This window comes from Pteronotus mesoamericanus, unplaced genomic scaffold, assembly GCF_021234165.1.
Source record: "Pteronotus mesoamericanus isolate MK-2021 breed Mesoamerican mustached bat unplaced genomic scaffold, CSHL_Meso_final contig_221, whole genome shotgun sequence".
Lineage (NCBI taxonomy): Eukaryota > Metazoa > Chordata > Mammalia > Chiroptera > Mormoopidae > Pteronotus > Pteronotus mesoamericanus.
The window spans coordinates 388,478-409,737 of NW_026555092.1; the positions used below are offsets into that span (position 1 = coordinate 388,478).

The following is a 21,260-nucleotide window of genomic DNA, read 5'->3' on the forward strand; positions in this document are numbered from 1 at the left end:
GTTCTAGGTAACAGAGCTCAGCTACCGGAACCATCTGGCCCTCAACTTCACGGAGACCCAGGGAGACCTGCTGATCACAAAGCAAGTGAGCAGCAGACCCAAAGCTACAACCCCCATTTCCTGACTTCCAAGAAGATTTGCTTAATATATGCAATGGTGTTTTCCCCCCACCCACCTTTTCCTCCCCTCCTACTGAAGGATCTACAAGTTTTCTAAAGCAGTTCTCTTTTTGAAAAAGAAAAAATAAAATAAGGAAAGCTATGTTTCCTTTTATGCCATTTTACCGAAGTTATGACAATTTAAACGCTGGTTAATATCACACTTAAGGCCATTGCCAAGAAGGGCCTAGAATCCAGGTCGTCTGACGTGTAGGTTATGAACCTTTCCAGGAGTCAATGTTCCCCAAAGTGGATTCCATGAGTGTAACTTAGAAAAATGCAGGGGCTAAAGGAAAACAGGTTCTTTTCTTTCCACTGCAGGACTTCTCAGAACCTTAAACGTGACAGTGTGGTCAGCGAGACTCCTGGAGAGCCGTCAGAATGCACCACGCCCCGCAACTGCTCACTGTCCTGGTTCCCCAAGACAGTGAGCATCAAGGTGAGCTGACAAGTTTGACAAAAGCCAGGGAGAGGGTACACTGCATCCAGGAGAAGATGCGATCCGCCCACTGAGCAGGAGGAAGGGTCATCGGGGAAGGAGGCCTTCCCAGCCGTCCTCTCTTGTTTTACTCTGCACTTTCCTGACCAGCAAAGACAAAAAGACTTGTGTGCATTATCTCCTCTGTGATCACCTGTGTACCCAGAGCTTGGTCCCCACACGGTAGTCCTTTTTTTTTCAATCTTTACCCCAGGACACTTTTTTTTCATTACTTTTAGAGAGAAGGAAGAGAGAGAAGCATCGACTGGTTGCCTCCCGTATGCGCCCAGACCGGGACCAGCGCTAAGACCAGGGACAGTAGGCATCTGGATGGGGAGTCACACTTGCCCGCACCCGTGTCCGCACCCAGACAGGGATCAAACCCACAACCTGGGTATGTGCCCTGACCGGGAACTGAACCCACAAGTTTATGGTTATGGGATGATGCGCCAACCAACTGGGCCATTCTGGCCAGGGTCCAACCTTTCTTTACTGCTGGAGGCAACAGCGCACATGGTTGGGAGCTTGGAATCAGAATGCTTAGGTTCAAAGTTTAGCTCCACCACTGCCTGGTGACCTTGGACAAGCTGCCGAAGCCCCTGCTTCTTCTTTTAGTTTTAGGGAACAGAACTAAAGTGGAGACAATCATACTAACAACCTCAAAAGGTGTTTTCTGAAGATTTTAGGAGATACATTCTTTGCCATAAGCTGCAAATGCTTTTTCAGGGTTTGTATTTTGTCTTTGAATTTTATTTTGTTTCAACCTGAAATTAAACTTGCATATACCAAAGCCAGCCTTTTGTCATTAGCTTCTATGCCATATAAAGGCCTCCCCAATCTCAATATTAAATATCATCGATGTTTTTCCCTGTTGTTTCATGTTCATTTAAATATCAGTTCTTTAGTCCACGAGGATTATGGGTACCTGCTGTGCAATAGATATTTAGCTTGTTTTCCTTCAAAGTCATTAGTGGTTTCAGCAATTTTTTTCAATAATCAACTATCTTCTCATAGTGAAACATGACCATGACTTGTGCTATAATCCTGAGTTAGTACATCACTGGGCCTATTTCCAAGCCGTCGGATTCTAGTCAGTCTGCCCTCAGTTCCGAGGTCTTCAGGGTCTTCATGCCCTGTCCCCCAGCCCCTGGGAACAGCCTTTTCTCCCCAAGGAACACAAACACACACAAAGTGAATGGCCCCTTCATTCGTTGAGGTTCAAGTTTTAATTTTTTGGACGGCTCATGTGGGAGGCAGTTAGTTCATCTCATTCTTGATGGACTCAAACGAAGGTGTGTTGCTCTGCTAGAAGAGAACTCATGAGAACTTTGGGTAACTTCTGGCCCTATCTCTGGGGGAGCAGGTCAGGTGTGGGCACCCCAGGAAGCCCCATTTCCTCTTTCTAAGCAAATCACAGCATCTTAGAAGGGCTGACTAGCTGCCACGTTGGCACAAATCCAAGGCTGCACTTAGGTGGCAGGGTCCTTGTCTTAGTAACACAGTAGGGTCACAAAAGGCCCCCTTCCCTCTGGAGAGGCAGCAGCGGGCAGGGAGCAGGGGGCCGCCTCCGCGCCGAGTCCGGGGGTCTGCGTTCTGGCTCTCCCTGGCTCCAGTCACCACAGCTGCATCCATTCACAGAGCAAAGGCGTGCATGAAAGGGCTCACCACAACTTTCCAAGGAATGGAGTTCATTAAAATGCTGCTGGAGGCCCCTGGCTGGAATGCTTTTTCCCCTTGTAAAAGGGGACTGAAGCACAGTGTCATAGCCTGTAGGAAAGCTCAGAAACGAGTACAACAGAGACTATGCAGGGGTTGTCGCATAATTACCAACGATTCAATCGCCCCCGTTCTTGCCCCAGAGACAGTATACAGCCTAGGAGGGGGCACTTCCCAGCAAACTCTGACAAATGGGAGAAGGGAATCCAGACTCCCAGACCTCCAACAGAAACCCACAGCACACTTCCTTAGGCACAGCAAATGCGGTGCAGCGCAGACCCCTCCTCAACTGCCAGGGCTACAGAGAAGGCCCCGGCCCGTGCATCAGCGGTGTGCGCCACGGGAGGCGGACCCCCGCCCTCTGGGAGGCACAGTCACAAACCGGCATCGCCAAACAAGGTCCCAGAGCACCGGTGGGCCTCAGCAAAGTCATGTCCCCAGGGGGACAGGGCCCAACTTCCTGGAGCATCAACCTGGCTTTGGTGGAAAAAGCATTCTTTTTATATTAAAATGTCTTGCGCATGGACGTGTTATGAATTGCAACACAGTTTTGAAAAGAACAAAACAAAATTCTCGACTTGAGGCAGCCACTTTTGGATGTGCTCCCCTCTATTGTCAGGAATACTTCGGGGAAAGAATCTGAGCAGCAGTGAGAGGCCAGACTAAATGCAGCCAGCACCAAGTCAGAGAAGACGGCAAAAACTCACTGCTAGCTGGGCACAGCCACTAAAGGGCCTAGAACACCTTCACTCAAAGGCAAAGACAAATAAATATGCCTGCTATGTATCTGTTCAACAGTAAGAGTGCAAAGCAGACCATGGCCAAGAAGAAGCTGCATTCTTCTGGCCAATTTCAGAAGAAGCTTTCCTGAATACTGCACTTCCTGAAATGGAAGCATGATGGAGCAAGGGCTTTCACGTCGTACTTGCAGCACCTACAATGGTGTCTGGCACAGAGATGTTAAGTACGGTACGAATAACTCAGTTCATTAGCTCAATAGTCATTGTGAGGACCAATAGGCTAAGAGAATCCAACCAAAGTTATTCTATTGGGGATCAAGTTTTAGGATCCCTGAAATTTCCCCCCTGTAGAAGGGCAGCCAAGGAACAAAGGCTGCATTTCTTCCCAGGGCTTAGCACAGCACCTCACTCATAAGAGGTGCTCAGTAAATGTGACTGAATCCATTACCATATTTTGCTGTGTAAAATGCACACTTCTTTGCCCAAATTTTTGAGGGAAAAATAAGGATAAGCATTATACATGGGTAGTATTATTTCCATATCTATGTAAATGTTTTTAATTATTTTATGTATGCTTATGCGTTAAAAGTGTAACCCTATGTATGCCTTGGCTGGTGTGGCTCAGTGGGCTGAGTGCCAGACTGCGAACCGAAGGCTGGCCAGTCTGATACCCAGTCAGGGCACATGCCTTGGTTGTGGGCCAAGTCCCCAGTGGTGGGCATGCATGACGCAACCACACATTGATGTTTGTCTCCTCTTTCTCCCTCCCTTCCCCTCTCTCTAAAAATAAATCTTTTTTTTTAAAGTGTAACTCTAGAAAGCAATAACTATATTTGTATGCAAAATAATACCATGGAATATGAAAATCGTTTTTGCTTCTAAATATAAATAAATAAATAATTGAATTTTAAAAGTAAAAAAAGACTTTTTTCCTGAAAGTTTGGGCCAAAAACATGGGTGCGCAGTATACACAGGAGTGCACTGTACGTAACAAAATACGGTAACTTTTCACTTCCTTCAGCTAAGACCCTTTTAGGAAGGAGAAGACATCTGAGATGTTGCCTCTGAAATTAAGGAAGAAAAAATGCTGGTATGAGACTTTTAAATAGCAACGATAATCGGGGAAACTAGGCCAGAAAACACAAGCCTGCTCACTCTCGACCACAGCTAAACCACACCACATCTGGCCTTCAAGACCCCCAAAAGCCAGCACGTCTTCATCACCTGGGAAGAGAATGAAGTGTGATTCCTCGTTCCACACAGCTGTCATGGGGAAAAGTACTTGCAGGTCTCATTGGTTTAACTATTAGAGACTGAAGGAGGAGTAACAATGCTCAGCAGAATTCAGGTAATCAGCGATATTAATGAGCTATTACATATATCAGCCTTAATTTTACCAGTCACAATGTGTGGGAGCTTGGCTCCGTGGGCAGATGAAGTCACGATGAGCAGGTGCTTAGAAATGTAAGCTGCAGGTCTCCACTCCTCACCCAGGGAGCCCCAGTGCACCGCGTGCCCTCAGCCTCCTAACCCGCCAGGGCCCCCTGCCCCTATGCAGACATCACACCCACCACCCAAACTAGAGGCGGCGGCCTCTGCAAGCCATTCAAAGCAAAGGTATCGTGGGGCCGGGGCGGGGCGGGGGGTGTGGCAGCACAAGGCCCTGAACCCCGCTGGCCCTTTCTCCTTCACGGGAGCAATTCTGGCTTCTAAAAAGAGGCATATGCTGGGATGAAAACCGATCAAGTTATCAACTCCCCCGTCAGAGCAGCTGGGTGTCTCTTTCACCTCTAACCTGCAAGCCCGGCTAGGATGGCTAAGATGCTTTCCCGGCCAGCTCTGCTGTCTTCTGCCTTGCTTGGTTAAAGTCTGGGGACACTCAAGAACTGGACCTTTGGGTGACTACAGCAGAGAAAAGAAAAGGAATTTAAAAATGAAGTGCCCAGTGCAAACAGAGACTTGGCTATTTTTGGTTTGCTCTTAGATTAGAAAGGCAAAGGTGCCAATTTGCAGAAACAAACTCCTTCTTCAGCTCAGGGCTCAAAATACACCCCAGCTATCGCTGCCAGTGTGCAGAGCAAAGCCATAGAAGGTCAAAGTTTAGGAAGCCAGGGGAGCATCTTAGCATCACAGGATTCTTGGCCCACATGGACCTGTGAGTATTTTTGAAACAGCTTAACAATGGACTTTGGCTGGCTTTACTCCAGCACAATGGGATTAATATGTAATAAAATGATGTTTTGACCATCTGCAAAAGAAGGTCATTTCCCACCAACCAGAGTGTGCACTATAATCCCAAGGCAGCAAAAGCTCCGATGCTGGAAAGAGAAAAGAAGAAAAGCAAGCCGATCTGGCATGATAAATTGGGCTGCCTTGGCCTAGCTGCCAAGCATACGCCACATTTCTCTTTAATACTACTCTGTAATCGGACCACTGGTGGACCGGGTACATTTGCCTACAGTTCTCTGGCTCCAACATCTAAGGGAGGCCATTCTCTTCATGGGGAATGCTGGCAAATCCCAGCATTCTTGTCCGTCTTAAAATTGGAGACTTTTCTTGAAAACAACCTCCTCCCCTTCATTATTTTAGGCAGGTGAGCACGGCAAGAATGACGGCAATTTGCACAGAGCAGTGTATTAGCGGCTCTGAAAACCTCTGACTGATCCCAGATTACATGAAACAAAGGCCCGGATACACTGCTTCTAGGTGGACCCGTAACAGTGTGAGTTTTCTGAAATTACAGCTTTGGGGAGAAACTACAACTGCAAGGGAGCTTCAGAGCCACAGCAGTACACTCAGCACAGACCAACTCTGACAAGGATAAGAGAATTTTACAAATGCAGTCCAAAAGAAAAATATAACTGTCATTCCCACGGAAAGTTTAAGAAAAACAACAGTGATTGAAGGGAAACATTCAAAGAAGTGATTTCTAGGACTCGTCATAGGATCCAACACACAAAACTAGCTCAAATGCCCCTTATACACTACAGTGCAAAGCAAGGACCTTGAAGCAAGACCATTAATCAAAAAGTGGCTTCTGAAGCACGTCAATACAGTTTCAATGAGGCATGCTTTACCAGATTCTAATTCACTGAGAAGTCATGCTTCATTTCCATTTTGACATTCATCATACTTCAAATTTTAAAAAAATTAGCATGAACACTGATTCCCCAGTCCGTTCCGGATGATGGGAATCATGCACGGCCTCTTGCTCAGCCTTAGGAGGCGGACGGGCCCAAAGCCAGCCTCCAGGCAGTGGTGAGGGGACGCCGTCGCCTCCCCAGCCTCCCGGGGAAGCAGGGGACAGAAGGGGACGGATGACCCTAAGAGGTCTGGCTCTAACAAGGAAACGTCTTTCAAGTCTCCAGGTATTATTATTTTAATTATGTGAATTTTAAATTATTCTCCATAATACATCTGTTTTAATAGTTTAGATTACTAACAAACCAAAATTATTTAACATTTTTCCTCCAACACATAACGCTGACACGTCAGGAAGATGCACCCACATTTGACCTGTTGCTGGGTGCATGTGACTGGACCCAAAGGCGCCCAGCAGAGTCCCCAGCAGCAGGAAATGGGATTCCGGGGGCAGCCTCGCCACGCCACGCCACGCCACGCCACGCCACGCCACGCCACACCCTGCTTCTTCCTCAATCTCAATCACCTAGGAAAGGTGAAGTGGTCACATATACATTATAGGAAGTCAAGGAAATGATAACACAAATAAAAGCATCCGGCTCAGTCCCGCAACCTCCACCTGCCCCCACCCCTCCTCCAGCCACATTCTACAGAAGACGAAGTTAAGTGTGGCGAGGCAGTGCGCACTGATGGCATCCTATGGGATGCCACGTGCTACACCACATACCAGGGACAGGCATAGTGTGGCGCCGCAACCTGGGTCTGAGCACTCTCCTGCGAACTGAACCTCAGGGCTGATCTCTCCCACCCAATATTCTGGCTAACGTGAAAGATGTTGCCTTCATTTCCCATCAGTGTTGCAACTTGCCTGTTGAGGCTAAGCACAACCAGCACATGCAGCAAGGGAACCAGCCAACTAGATTTCCCTAAAAGCAGCATCATGCACATCTCTGAAATAAAGAATGACGGGGGACTCACAGAGAAAACGCATAGCTTTAGTTGCCATAAAATCAAAATTGCTTGTTAAACACAAAGATGAGTCTGAGAAAAATGTGCTCATCATTCGTTCTATGTTTGGTTTACTTGTAAAACACAGTCATAACGAAACTGGCAAACTAAACAAACTCACCGAAGCACACTTTCATGCTGAGCTTAGACAAAAAAGAAGCCTCTGCTGCTGCCCAAGTTAGGGACCTGATCATACCTTCACTTTTGCCCACTTCTTCACATAGCACCCTCAAAACTCCCTGACAGAGGAAATGCAAAAGTATGCAGCCCATCCACACTGCATCCCGCCGTGCTGCCTTACACAGCTGTCAAGTTAAATAGAGACATGCGGGCAAACTGCTTAGCACAAGTGCTTTGTACAAAGCTCAGTAAGGGGGCTGTGGGTAACAACTAGCCATCACATCAAATTCGAGCCCTCCTGACTTTAAAGGACCCTTTCTACCTATCCAAAAATACTTCATTATTTCCCAGCAAAGACTGTTTTTTTTTTTCCTGACCTCCGTCCCCACAACTCTCATTTCCCAGGCACGTGCCTAAATTCTACACAAAATATATCTAACCAATCCAATGTTTGGGCCAATATTTAAAAACCAGGATATTTCACCTACAACTCCAAGTGTATGGCTCCTCCAAAAATACAGGAAAACAAGCAACAGGTATCATGTCCGCACAGGGCAACAAGTGGCTGGAGCAGGGGGGCCGCCACTGTCTCAGGTGGGTCCTGCCAGCCAGACCCCGTGTTTACACCAAGGCCACTTCAGTGGCTGCTGCCACCTTGCTGGCCCTCGGTCTGTGACCCTGGATTCTGAGCATACAAGAGGTTCATTTGTATCGCAATTCCACCTTCTTTCTTTACTGCTCATCCAAAGAAGTTCCTTGTCTAGCCAGGCGCCATCACACTTCCCCTCCCCCTCCACGTCCATTGCAAGCCCCTGGGGCTGGCTTTCTCGTCTGGACCTTTTACCTCGTGAACCCTCCTTCTTCCCACTCCCTGAATTATCGCACGTGAAAGAGAGCAGGCTCACAGCTCCTTCAGCAGGCTCCGCTCTGTCTCACACAGCTGCCTCTCAGCTGGGAGTCCCGTGTCCCTGTCAATATAAAACAGTTGCACGCTGGACCTTCCAGGCCCCTGTGAAGGGTTTTATCTGTGAATGACGTGAGTCTCCTGCAGTCCTGTTTCTTTTCTAGTAAAACTGTCTAGAATTCATACAATCAAATTAAATATAACACCCCAGTATACGAACAAGTTCTCAAACCACTATTTTAAAAGATACCTCGCTGATGAGCCAGGGTTGGCAGGTGATAATTATATCCAAGACGACAGGGGACAGAGGAAGAGAACAGAGGACTTGGAGTTAGCGCTGGAGCTCACACTGGCCAAATGAGGTAGTAACTCAGTTGACCTCTTGGGGCCTGATTTTATTTTATTTTACCTCTTTTCAGTATTTCTCAGAACTTTATAGACATTTTTTAATACTTCAAGCATTTTCAAATAATATTATGGTCCCACTTCATCTCAGGCATCATTTTGAGACCAATAATTTTGCATCTTAAAATTAAATATTTAAAAAATAGATGTGAAGAGATCTTCAAACGCCAACTTCGGTGTTTTATGCCATTTCAAACTAGAATTGAAGCCACTGAAGCATTTTACAGGGCAGCATTTCCTACCGCTTTGGCTAGAAACTTCCCCAGCGGCCGAGAGGCAGGCAGAGCCTGGTACCGCATGTGCGGAACGCCTGCTGGGCATGTGGCCTCTTCCCCAGGCCTAGGGGAGAGCTCTAGAGACTGGGGACAAGCAAGAAGACGGACTGTAATCAACTTCAGAATTCCTATCTTGGACTTTACTAACACAGGCGGTGCTGAAAATAAGACAACCAAAGAAACGTCTGTCTGGAGGACTCTTGTAACCCAGTGGTAGTGTCTGGCTGGAGAGAGAGGAGGTTTCCTGTGTGTTTTGCATTCTGCATGGAAAAAAATACCGAAAGCAAACAATGATGAGCCACAGCCCCACAGGAAGCCATGAGAGCACGGCACGTACCAAGTCGATCAGGTCGCTGAGGTTTTTCTCGATCTGCTGTGGAGGCAGGCGCCTCATTAAGTCCAAGGCACAGTCCAGCTGCTGATCACTCTGTGAAAGGAGAAACAAAAGTGTCTCAGTCATTTGCCAACAGAAACACCAAGAACCCTCTTTCAACAAGCATTTTTGCCGTTTCAATTTGCCCAGGGTATTCTAAGACCAAGCAGCAGCGGGCTCCCCGTCCCATCTCCTAGAGGGAGACTGCTAGCCTCTCTGACAGCAGTGTGTGTCTCAAGTGGAGGCGTCCAAAAGATACTCAAAGAAGTGGGAAATAGGCTAGAGAGTTCGTAAAGTGACCCTCTTCTACCCACATCTCAAAGCCCTCCCCCAGCTTTTCTTCTCTAATGCAGCAGACTATGGGAGACGCACACGCGTTAATTCCCAGCTGGTTCTATGGGGAGCATGTTTGAAACACAGAGTAAGCTTTATCCTTTGCTATAACCTGGATTTAAACAGGTAGTATCAGAAAGCATCACCAGGCCAGGTTCCTTGAGCTCCAAGCCAGAGAGGCCAGGCGAAGAACAAGTGGCAAAATCAATGGACAGTGTAAGTGCTTCATTCATTCTACTAAAGCCGGGTGCATTTTCCTTGGGGCCTGGCCCTTGCCAAAAGACCAGGACCTGAACTGAACCGCTTACAGCCGAGAGCTCACTCTTGCTGGCCAAGTGGACTACAAGGCAACACACTGCCGTCATACTGCTCCAAGGGCCTGGGACACCGCTCCAGGGGCCTGGGGGGATGAAGGTGACTCTGGTGTACTGAGCACCTTCTTTCAGCCTTGCGTGCTTCATAGTACTCTCCTCATTTAATTTCACGATGCAAATACTTACTGAGAGCCACCCTGTGCCAGTCACTCTAAGTATCTAATAAATAATGGAGGGAGAAGGAAAAGTGCAAAGACAATCCCATGCAGAGTGTGCTATAACGTGGAAGGCCAGACCTCAGGAGGTCCAACAAGAAATAAGGTAAGAAAGGTGGGCCAGGTAAAATGGTAAAGATGCTAAGAAATGCACGTAAGGCAGATGGAGTCCCCAACAGAACCCATCAGAGTACTACCTGAGCGGCATCCCGATCCTGCTCTGGTCAGACAAATCTCAGGGTTTTTAAAAGCTTTAAATCAAGCAGCTGAATAATCTTCATAAAATACACAAAGTAATCCTGGAAATGCCATATTTGGCTGTAATGAAAAATAACCTTTGACTCAGACCATCTTTTGACTCAGACCATCTATCTACACTCCTGCTATATTAACCTTAAACAGGCTGGGAGACAAGGATCCACTTTATAGTCATTTCAAAAGCATAACACATTAAGTAAACTGGAAACAATTTCATTTTCAGGTAACTAATAGGGCCATATACAACAGGCTGTTTTTTAAAAGGTTAAAAAAAACCAACCAAAAAACCTCTGCTCAAGATGGTTGTCAGGGACTATTCTGGGACACACAACAACCTGAGCTACCCTATAAAGAAACATACACCAGAAACTTTGTAGCACTTGTTCTGCTTAGTGCAACATTCTAGCAACCATGAATTCCCTACTTGGGGCATGCCTTCTACCTGGCCAAGGCCATGGTGCCATGGGCCTGGCCCGCTGGCACGGGAAGACATTCTAACACTTCTAAGGTCGAGAACACAGATTAGCTGATTTGATACTAGACTTATATTCCATTCCCAGTTCTGCCATTCATTAATTTATGGCCTTGAATAATAGCCTCTACAAGCCTCTATTTATCCATAAAACAGAGCATATCTACCTCAGAGGATTCTTGCAATAGTTTAGTTAATACCTGTTTAACTCATACAGCATGTGTCTGATTATGAGTATTTTCCATAGGTATGCAAATACATGTTTTAAATATTTTAAATATATTTTATAACATTTGCCCCATCCAACCCAACCCTAAGTCTTTCCTGTTGCTCTAAATTGGAGCTAGGTGTTCAAACTCCATTACATAGTTATGTGCCCTCTTGGCTGTGCAAGAATAGAAAACCTTATTCAAGTCAGCTAGTTAAAAAGTGCAAACTAATGGGCCAAAGAACTTCACAGACATCTCACCAAAGAAGGTACACAGATGGCAAATGAGCATATAAAATAATGCTTGACATCGTATGTCACCCAGAAATGTAAATTAAAACTATAATGAAATACCATCATACACTTACTGGAATGGCCAAAATCCAGAACTCTAATGACACCAAATGCTGACAAGGATGTAGAGCAACAGAAACTCTGCTTCACTGCTGGTGGAAATGCAAAATGGTACAAGCACTTCTGAAGACACCTGGGTAGTTTCTTACAAGACTGAGCATATTCTTACTATACAATTCAACAGCACCCCTTGGTTTTTACCCAAAGGACCTGAAAACTTATGTCCACACAAAAACCTGCATATAAATATTTACAGCAGCTTTATTCATAATTGCCAAAACTTAGAAGCAATCAAGATGTCCTTTGGTAGGGGAACGGATAAACCAACCATAGTACCTCCAGATAGGGACGTTACTCAGGCTGAAAAGCAATGACCTACCATACAGTCAATAATACTGTAATAACTATGTATGGTGCTGGGTGGATACTAGAAATATGGGGAGAGGGAACACTTTGTAAAGTACAAAACTGTCTAACCGCTATGCTGAACACCTGAAACTAATATAAAATAATATTAAATGTAAACTGTAATTAACTGAAAAATAAAATTTAAAAACAAGAGAAAAGAGATGAACTATCAAGCCATGAAAAGACATGGAGGAAATGGAAATGTAAATTACGAAGTGAAATATTAATATATTAATCTAAAAAGGCTACACACTGTCAGATTCCAACCATATGGCATTCTGGAACAGACAAAACTGTAAAGACGGCAAACAGATGAATGGTTGCCAAGGGCGGGAGGGGAAGCAGGGGTGAAAGAGCACAGAGGAGTCTTCGGGCAGCGAAACCACTCTGTATGATGCCATAAATGGTGGCTATGTGTCATCATAAATTTGTTCAAGCCCACAGAATGCACAACGCCAAGAGTGAGCCATAGTGGAAACGATGAGTGTTAATTTATGATGAGGTACCAGGGTAGGTTTATCAATTGCAGCTCTGGCGGGCGATGCTGATAGTGAGGGAGCGATGCCTGTGTGAGGGCAGCGGTTACAGGGGCAGCCTCTGTGCCTTCCGCTCAACTTGGCTGTGAACCTAAAACTGCTCTAAAAAATTGTCTACTTTTTTTTAAAGGTGGGAGCTAGTGCTTCTCCACTGGGACTATTGCGCCCTTGCCATGAGCCCCCCCAGTCTCTTGGGCAATGCTTGGAGATCATTTTGGCTGTCATCACTGGGGGAGGGGAAGCTACTGGCATCTAACGGGTAGCGACCGGGGATGCTTCTAAATATCCTACAATGTACCAGACGGTCCCCAACAACCTGGCCCAAAGTCCCAGTAGAGTCAAGTTTGAGAAACCCTGGTTTGAAACAATCCGTTTTGGGGACTGCAGACTCCCAGACTCTAATCAAAGCGAAGGCCCCAGAAAACTGCAAATACAATTCTACTTCACAGACCACTCATAACCCCTAAGAACTTCTGGTCTTTGGAAATCAATTTGGATATTAACAGTCTTCCTGAGAACTAAAATAAAAACACAGACGTAGTTAAGACTAGCTACACGGGAGCTTTAATCCAGAACATACTGGGATTCAGAAGGGATCAACTGTTGTAAAATGGTTTATCTCATATTTTGCATTAACCCCAATTAATCTTAACTGGAAATATTTCACTATGAATCTCTAAGGCTAAGGATATCTAATTTTCATTAAGTTAGCAAATGACTAAAAGCTTCCCATAAGCCAAGCAACACGGGAAAGCTTCATGACAGCTTGTAAAAAGTTAAAATTAGAGTGAGCTGGAACCCTCTGCATGGGAGTCATCCCAAATCCTCAGGGGCCCAAACAGGAAATGGCCCGAGTCGACGAGGAAAACATGGATGAGCTAATAAGCTCCATGCAACAACGAGAGTGACCCCAGAAATGGAATGAGGGTGGGAGTGAAGAAGAAAGCCCCAGGGGACCACTGAGGGTGCTGCCACTTTTATAAAGCTCAAAACCAAGAAATGCTGAACTATAATTTAGACATAAACACACACACACACATTTTAAATTAACATAGCAAGGCTTTTTTTTTTCCTTCTTAATAGCCAAGGCAAGGGAACGATAAATAAAAAAATTCAGAAGAGTGAGAAGAGTAGCTTTAAGGGGGAAAGGCACTAGGTGAAGACAAAAGTTGATATTCATATTGATCTTTCATGAAATGGTGGGTCCGAGGTTGCTCATAATATCATGATGCTAAATCTTACATATATGTTAATGTGCTCTTTTAAAGTTATCAGATAACTAAAAACAATTTCAGTTGATTTTTGTGTATGGTATAAGACTGGGGTTCATTTTCATTCTATTTCATGTGGATATCCAATTTTCCCAACACCATTTATTTAAGAGACCATCCTTTCCCCATTGTATATTCCTGGTTCCTTTGCCATAAATTAACTGACCATATATGCATGTGTTTATTTCTAGGCTCTCTATTCTGTTTCATTGCTAATGTTTCACTTCACTAAATATATTTTAAAAGTAATTTAAAAAATAGAAACAAAAACGAGCAAAGACAGGAACTGGGACTCAGAAGTTGAGTCCAAGGTCTACCCTGTCACCTGATGTCTGGGACGGGGGCTGCTCACTTCACTTTGTGGCCTGGGATTTGGGCCAGACGACCCCCAAGGTTCCTTCTAGACTGGCCGGTCCTATATCCTACAGCAAAAGCAGATCCATCCACAGGGTCCCACTGTGCCCTGCCCTTCGACAGCCGCCAGCAGGCCTGCAACTAGGTTTCAATTCAACAGCCTTGAGTGCCAGGTACCCTGAACTAGGCCCGATGAATGAAACCTGGTTCCAACCCTCAGGGAACCATCTACAAAGTAGCAAGTAATCATAAGCCTGCTGGACGAGTACAAGAATGGCACACAGGAGGTGCAGAGACGAGGCACAGTTCATATACGCTGATTTGCACTTCTTCATGAGTCAATTTTCCCTCGGATTTCCCACCCTGGTTACTTCTGACCAGTGGCTTCCTGTTTATTTTGTATGCTGTCACCCTATGGTTAAGGGCTCTCTCCACCTCATAGGGGCTCCTCCAAAATGATGGCTCATCCAACACACTTCCTCCATAAAGTGAGCTCTAGCAGCTCTACCAACTCTGCTTCCCACTGGTGGTGTGTTCCAGGCTGGAAGGTAAATGGTGAGAGAATGACCACTTCACGTCACTCTCCAGCATTCTCTGCCCGTTCAATTAGTCATTTGATAATTATTTGAGTGTTTCCTAGGTGACAAGCACTGTTTTTGATGCTGAATGGTGAATACAACGAAGTTGCTGCCTTCAGGAACTCACAGTGCAGTCAAAATTCATAGGGCAAAAGAAAGGAGAGAGAACAAGAGTCCTTGTTAGGGTGTCAAATAATAAGGAGGGGACGGTTACCCCACTTTAAGCTGGTGAAGCTTCAAGGAGTGGGTTTAGGTTTTTAGTTGTTTTTTGTTTTGGTCTTTGTTTTTTGTTTTGTTTTTTTTTTAAGTTATCAACAGAGCTAGGGAATGCTTCACTTTCTGCTGGCTTTTCACATGACTCGAAAAGACAAACTGCTTAAGTCACCCTATAACAAAGGAAACAGCTGTTAATACAATTTACAATTTTTTCAGAACACAACAATAAGGCAAATAGAACACTATTAAAAAATCGACTAAGAAATTTTGACAATTTCCACACCTGATAGTGTTGTCATCATTTGTGTACAGTAACACTAAATGAACTAGGAGCACGGAGGCTAATTTGAAAATCATCATCAAATAAAATTTATTCAGTTTTCTAGGTGAGGATGCAAAGAGTGGGACATGTCTCAACCTATGATAAGCTCAAAGTTTAATGATAAGACACGCCTTTCAACAAAAATGCAAAACAGTTCCATAGTAAATGTACACATTAAGCGGTAGAGGGATCCACAAAAGACTTCTCCGAGGGGGGGGGTACCTGAGCTGGTTATCACTGGCTGAGCAGAAGTGCCCCAGGCAGGCACGGAGGGGCATTTCCAAATAGCAGGTGCAGTGCAGCGAGACACAAGGAGCGGTCCGGAGGAGCAGCGCACACCGACGTGCTGCGTGAGCAAGGTGCTCAGAGAAAAAGGGCAAAATAGTGGAGCGTGGAGGCCCTTGCTGTCAGAGATCTACGCTAAGGCCAGATTATGCCCAAACTGCTCGGAAGGCAGAGGTTTTCTGGGCAAGGCTCCAGGGTTCCACAGGGCTCCAGGACCCGGACTCAGAACCTCATTTCACCTGGCATCTTGCTTCAGTGTACTTTATCAGAAAGACTTCTGTGCCATGCTGTTTGGCTCTTAACACTTTAAAATCTACTTCTCCAGCCCTGATGGGTGTGGTTCAGTGGACTGAGTGCCAGCCTGAGAATCAAAAGGTCACCAGTTCAATTTCCAGTCAGGGCACATGCCTGAGTTATAGGCCAGGTCCCCAGCAGGGGGTGCGTGAGAGGCAACCGCACATTGATGTTTCTCTCCCTCTCTTTCTCTGTCCCTCCCCGACCCCTCTAAAATTAAATAAATAAAATCTTTAAAATCTATTTCTCCAGAGGAGATGAGAGCCCCTAAAGATTTTCCCAGAGGAGAGACAGGAATATTTTTGTGTCTTAGAAGGTGAAGCAGATTATATTTAAAAAAAAAAAGAGAGAGAGAGAGAAAGAAAAGAAAGGGCCATTCCAAGCTCTCCTGCCCAACATGCCCCTCCCACTGTGAGATGGAGTTTAAGTCCCCTCCACCTGCATGGGGAGAGTCTCTGTGGCTGTTCTTATCAACAGAGAACAGAACTGATGCTCTGTCACTTCAGAGGCTAAGCCAAAAGAGAGACTCATCCTATACCTTGCTTGCTGAACACTCGGGCTGGTTGGAGCCCCAAGCTGCGATGTAAACAGTTCAACTGTCCAAAGGCCACCATGCTTTGAGGAAGCCCAACCCTGCCCAGGCAGAAACGCGACATGAAGCCACCCTGAAACTCTCCAATGTGAGAAACCTGGCCAGCCCCCGGGTGCTACGGGCCCCCATTGTTCCAGCTTCAGCTGTGCGACTGCCAACAGCACGAGACCCCAGGCCCGAACCACCTGGCCAGGGCCCTCTTGAATTCTAGGCCCAAGAAACGACTGGAGATAATAAAATGATTACTGTTATTTTAAGTCACTAGGTTTTGGGGTACATTTCACTGGAGGGCAATGGTGGGTGATACAGAAGGGTGCCTCTGGTAACTGCAGGGAGACAGTCTGACCAGAAATGGAACCGGGGGCAGGTGGGCCAGCAGAGGGGCCTCCGCAGCAACCAGGGCTCTGACGCTAAGGCTGGAGAGGCCAGGGTGGGAGGGCGGGGGGCACTCTGAGACTTTAAAAGGCAGGACAGACAGGACAAGTTTACTTCCTGAAAATGAGAGGCGGCCCGAGCCGTCTGAGACGACTAAGCTTTCCAGGAGAGACCACCCGCTAGAAGACCACGCCACAGCCTCATCAGCACGCATATGGCTTAGTGTGCTTTACTGCACCAGTGTCTGTAATTTCAAGGACAAGCAGTAACTCAAACTGCTGCGATTTCAGAGCCGAAGTCCTGCTTGGCCTGCTCTAGTGACTAGTTGTGGCAGATCTGTACTTCACAGCATCTGTCTACACATAAACAACCAACCAAAGCTTCAAGGCCTTTACAGCGTGTTCCCAAGTTCATCGGAACCTTTCCTCGTTTACATTCCCAAAAGGCTTAGCAAATACTTCGCAGACAACACAAAGGTAAACTCCACTGAAGCCAGGCTGATCTATCACAAATTTACGGAGTCTAACTTAACCGTAGTTTTATATAATCTGTGACCCAACAAGCAACTTTGTTTAAAAGCTGAATCTCTTTTCTGCCACATAGCTCAGGAACAATTTGTGCTGGGGGCTATTTGGGGCAAGATTCACTGGCCAGCCCAGCCAAAAACCCATCTGTGGTCACTCTGGAAAACTGCAGTTCATATTAACAGGAAAAAAGCGGCTCTTCCACTGACTGCCCTCTGCCTGGATCTGCCGGGAGGAGCACGGCGATGACAGTCACACATGGAGGGGGATTGGCTCACCAGGCACAAACACAAGCATTCCCTTTGGATGACTCTTCGTTCCCATGGGAAAGTCCAGTACCCTACATCCAGCGGGTCACAGCCACAGTGAAAGCCCCTTCGGCGGGCCAGGCCTCCTTTAACCTACTGGGGTCTGCTGTCCATCGTCAGAGCTGGGTCAACGCCATCTTTCAAAAAGCGAGATGAAAACCACTCAACGTAAAACTGGCGATTCTGCAGTACTCAATTTGGTGGCTGAGTCAACGTCGTTTTGATCATCAGGAAAACACCGTCACTTTACGAGTCTCTGCTTTTAAAAAATATTCTGACAGGATCACAGAAACGTAGATCTGAATGGGCTTTTCGAGTTCATCCTAATCCTGCCCCTCACTTCTCATTTTACAGATGAATAATGAGGGTCAGAGGAAGTTTTGCCAAGTCACACAGTCAGTGGCAAAACCGGCACCTGAACCGCCACTTTCCCGCCGAGAGGTTTCTCTGCCACACACCACACTACCTTTCCACTTGATCCAGTCACTGAGCAACCGTGGGAGTGATGGCGCTGGCACTGGGGACACAGGGCAGGACCGGTCCGACTTCTTCCGATGGTCCCGGCCCTCAAGAGGCTTATGACCTCAGGAGGAAGAGACAGAAAATAACAGGAGGAAAGAAGGACACCACCACCCTACCCTGCAGTCAGAATGACCGAGGGACTTGCCAGCTCCGTTATCCCTGAGGAGCTGGGAACTCCTCCCAGCAACTGTTCCAGATAACCAAAGTAGCAGTGCTCTTTAAGTCCTAAAAGATGGTAATCCCTCCACAAGGCTTCACGAGGTCCCTATTTCCCCACAGAGGACGCAGCACTGCTCGCTGGCGGAGGGGCACGGGGACGAGCACACACTCCTGGAACGTGGCCCTGCGCCTGCTTCCTCAATCTTCCCGCCTGTCTGTCAGGCCGTCAGCTACACTGCCCACCTCACAGGCTGCTTCTCATCTACTATGGCTTCTGAAATTAGAAACCCATTTTTCCTTAAAGACTTTATAAAAGGAATAACTTGCAGGCTCACAAAATAACTGGGAGGACCAGCCGTGCATTCCCACACTTGTGAGCGCACTTGTGACGGGGTGGCGGTGGCGGAGGCGGTGTGCAGTGTGCGTGCACACGCTCGTCCAAGGTTAAGGGCCCACAGCCTGCATCCTTTTCTCAAGGCAGTCTCGGGCTCTAACGGCGCAGATGTGATCTAATATTAAAAATTCCTGTTCTCCCACTTACCCTGCAGGGTGGGACTAAGCAAGTCACCACTTAATCCCTTGGAGCCTCAGTTTTTAAAACTTTAAACATGGGCCTAACAACACTCTCCGCCTTGCTGGGCCGCTGACAATGAGGTAATGTGTCTGGCACAGTGTCTGACAGGAAAGGGGTCCCTACAGGCCATCCTCCGTAAATGGTTGGACTCTCCCAGAGTGTAAAGCGCGTGGCTTATCTGCTAGGCTGTTCACAGAAACGATGCTGGGTGCTCAAGGCCCTTTCCTCCCTGATATTTTGTTCATTTGATGCAGGTTTTCCATTCAGGCTGCCAAGAGTCTCTAGAAAGGTAGGCGTGGTGTTATTTTAGTTTCCAAGTCATTAAGCACCAACAAAGAAGGGCAGACTTCCACAGCCCGCACCCCACACAGCGCCCCTGCCCAGCGCAGGGGGGAGCGCACAGCACTGACGGCGCTCCTAACGCCAACGTGGGAGGAAGGGAGAACCTTCTGGGCAGAAAAGAGTGAGGGCTGACCACATTCCACGGTCACCCACCCAAGAGCTTCCCTTGGCGTTTCTGTTCCCTACCGCGCTGCTCCCTCCCTGCTCACCTTTCTTCCGGAAGCTCTCCCACCCGTCTCCCTAGCCCGGGATGGCACCGAGAAATATTTTTAGCCTTTCACCTTCTCCCTATTTACTGCTCTTCCCAAGCCCATCTGGGGCCATCAAAACCAGACAAATGAGACAGCCCTAACAGAGTCCCCAAACTACCTTGACTCCCCACCCAGCAATGAGAATTTCCAACCGCCTCTCCCTGGCATATTTATCCCGGAGCAAAACTTAGCAACCTACAGACAGGCTCTGTGTGGAGGACTACGGTGGCCATCAGCTGATTTTTCCCTTACACATCCCTTCAGGGAATGAAAGATCCAAAATGAATCATACTCAGGAGGTGGAGCTCTTGTCTTTGCTGTAGTGTGGGTTAGAAAAAGGTTCTGGGTAACAGATTCAATGTTTAAAGCCCCCAAATCTCTGCAGAACACAGAGCAGTTTCTCTGTGTTCCAGGATCAAAATTTACCTGGTGAACTGGGGAGAACGGCAAACATTCTCAAAAGGGGCTGCCGCCAGGGTACGAAGGAGTCACGACGGTGAGCACACCCTAAATGAGCAACGCAGAGCCGCTGCTCAGCAAGGTGAGGGCGCACAAAGCCGCGGTGTATCTGGTACCCTCCTGCCTCCCCACAAGCAGGTGCCCTTTTCCTCCCGCGTCTGCCACCCCGTCCACCCCACTGACAACTTGGAAAGCTTGCCGACCCCTCTCCCCTGTGCTGAGACCTAATCAGCACTCAACCTAAAGGCAACTTCTGCTGCTTTTTGTGATTCTGCTGTGCAGCGCAGAGGGGACGACTTTACTCAGGGAAACACCCCAGGTCAGATAACACCTGACAAATCCTCTGCCCCAGATGCCGCCTGCCAGGGTTCTCACGCAGCCCTGGCTCCACGGAGGAGCAGCTGGGTGAATGAGCACTTTATCTTTGGCGCGCCTCCCTCTGCCTCTCCAGATTTTAAACACAGAATCACAGAAATGTTCAGCTAAAGGGGCCCTTAGAAAACCATCTAATCAGCAACTTCTTTTTAAAATGAAGAAAGTTGAGGCCCAGACTTATCCATAACTAAGACTGGTCATATCACTAAATGGTAAATGAACCAGGACCAGAAAACAAATTTCTTGTTTATATAATTTAGTGCTTTCCATCTGCTTACAGTTTAATCCTAAGTCAAATGTTCAAGAACGGATCTGGAGCCCCGGTTCGTGTGGCTCAGTGGACTGAGTGCTGGCCTGAGAACAGAAGGGTCACTGGTTCAATTCCCAGGCAGGACACATGTCTAGATTGCCGGCTGGGTCCCCATTTGGGGGCAGGTGAGAGGCAACCAATCAATGTCTCTCTTGCACATCGATGTTTCTCTCCCTCTTTTTCTCCCTTCCTTCCCCCCTCTCTGAAAATAAATAAGATCTTTAAAAAAAAAAAAGAATAAAGCTGGATATTAAAAACACTACTTTTAATAAAATTCTTATTATTAAAATTAACAATGGCATTTTAAAGAGCACTTACATATCATCTTTATTAATTATATACATTATTTATACCAAATTAATTGCTCTTTATCAAGAATGCTAAGTATCCAAAATGCAAACCAATTTCGAAAGTACACTACCATTTGCTAACGGCATAGCATAAACCTGGCACACGCGTGTGGGTTTGGGGAGCGCCTCACTACAGCACTATTACCCCAAGTTTACAGACAAGTAAACCAAGGCTCAGAAAAGTTCAGTGACTTGTCCCAGCTCCTGAGCACTGATCAACAGAGGAGGACACAGAACACACAGGTCTTCCTACTATGACCAGACACTCCCTAGAGAGTGTTAACCGAAATTAAGGTAAAATTAATTTCAAATGGCTTCTAGAGACAACTTGTTGCTCACAAAATTACAAAGGGGCAGTGAGCCTATCCTCCTAGGCTGGGCTA

General features: G+C 46.7%; 1 protein-coding gene across 2 annotated transcripts in view; it reads right to left on the reverse strand.

The window, feature by feature from the left end:
- CAPZB (capping actin protein of muscle Z-line subunit beta) overlaps positions 1-21,260 on the reverse strand; it is a 128,120-nt gene that overhangs the window by 63,880 nt on the left and 42,980 nt on the right. For both annotated transcript variants that reach the window (XM_054571653.1, XM_054571652.1), the window contains exon 2: positions 9,283-9,372. In XM_054571653.1, the coding sequence (XP_054427628.1) occupies positions 9,283-9,372 (90 nt within the window). The remainder of the gene's footprint in view (positions 1-9,282; positions 9,373-21,260) is intronic.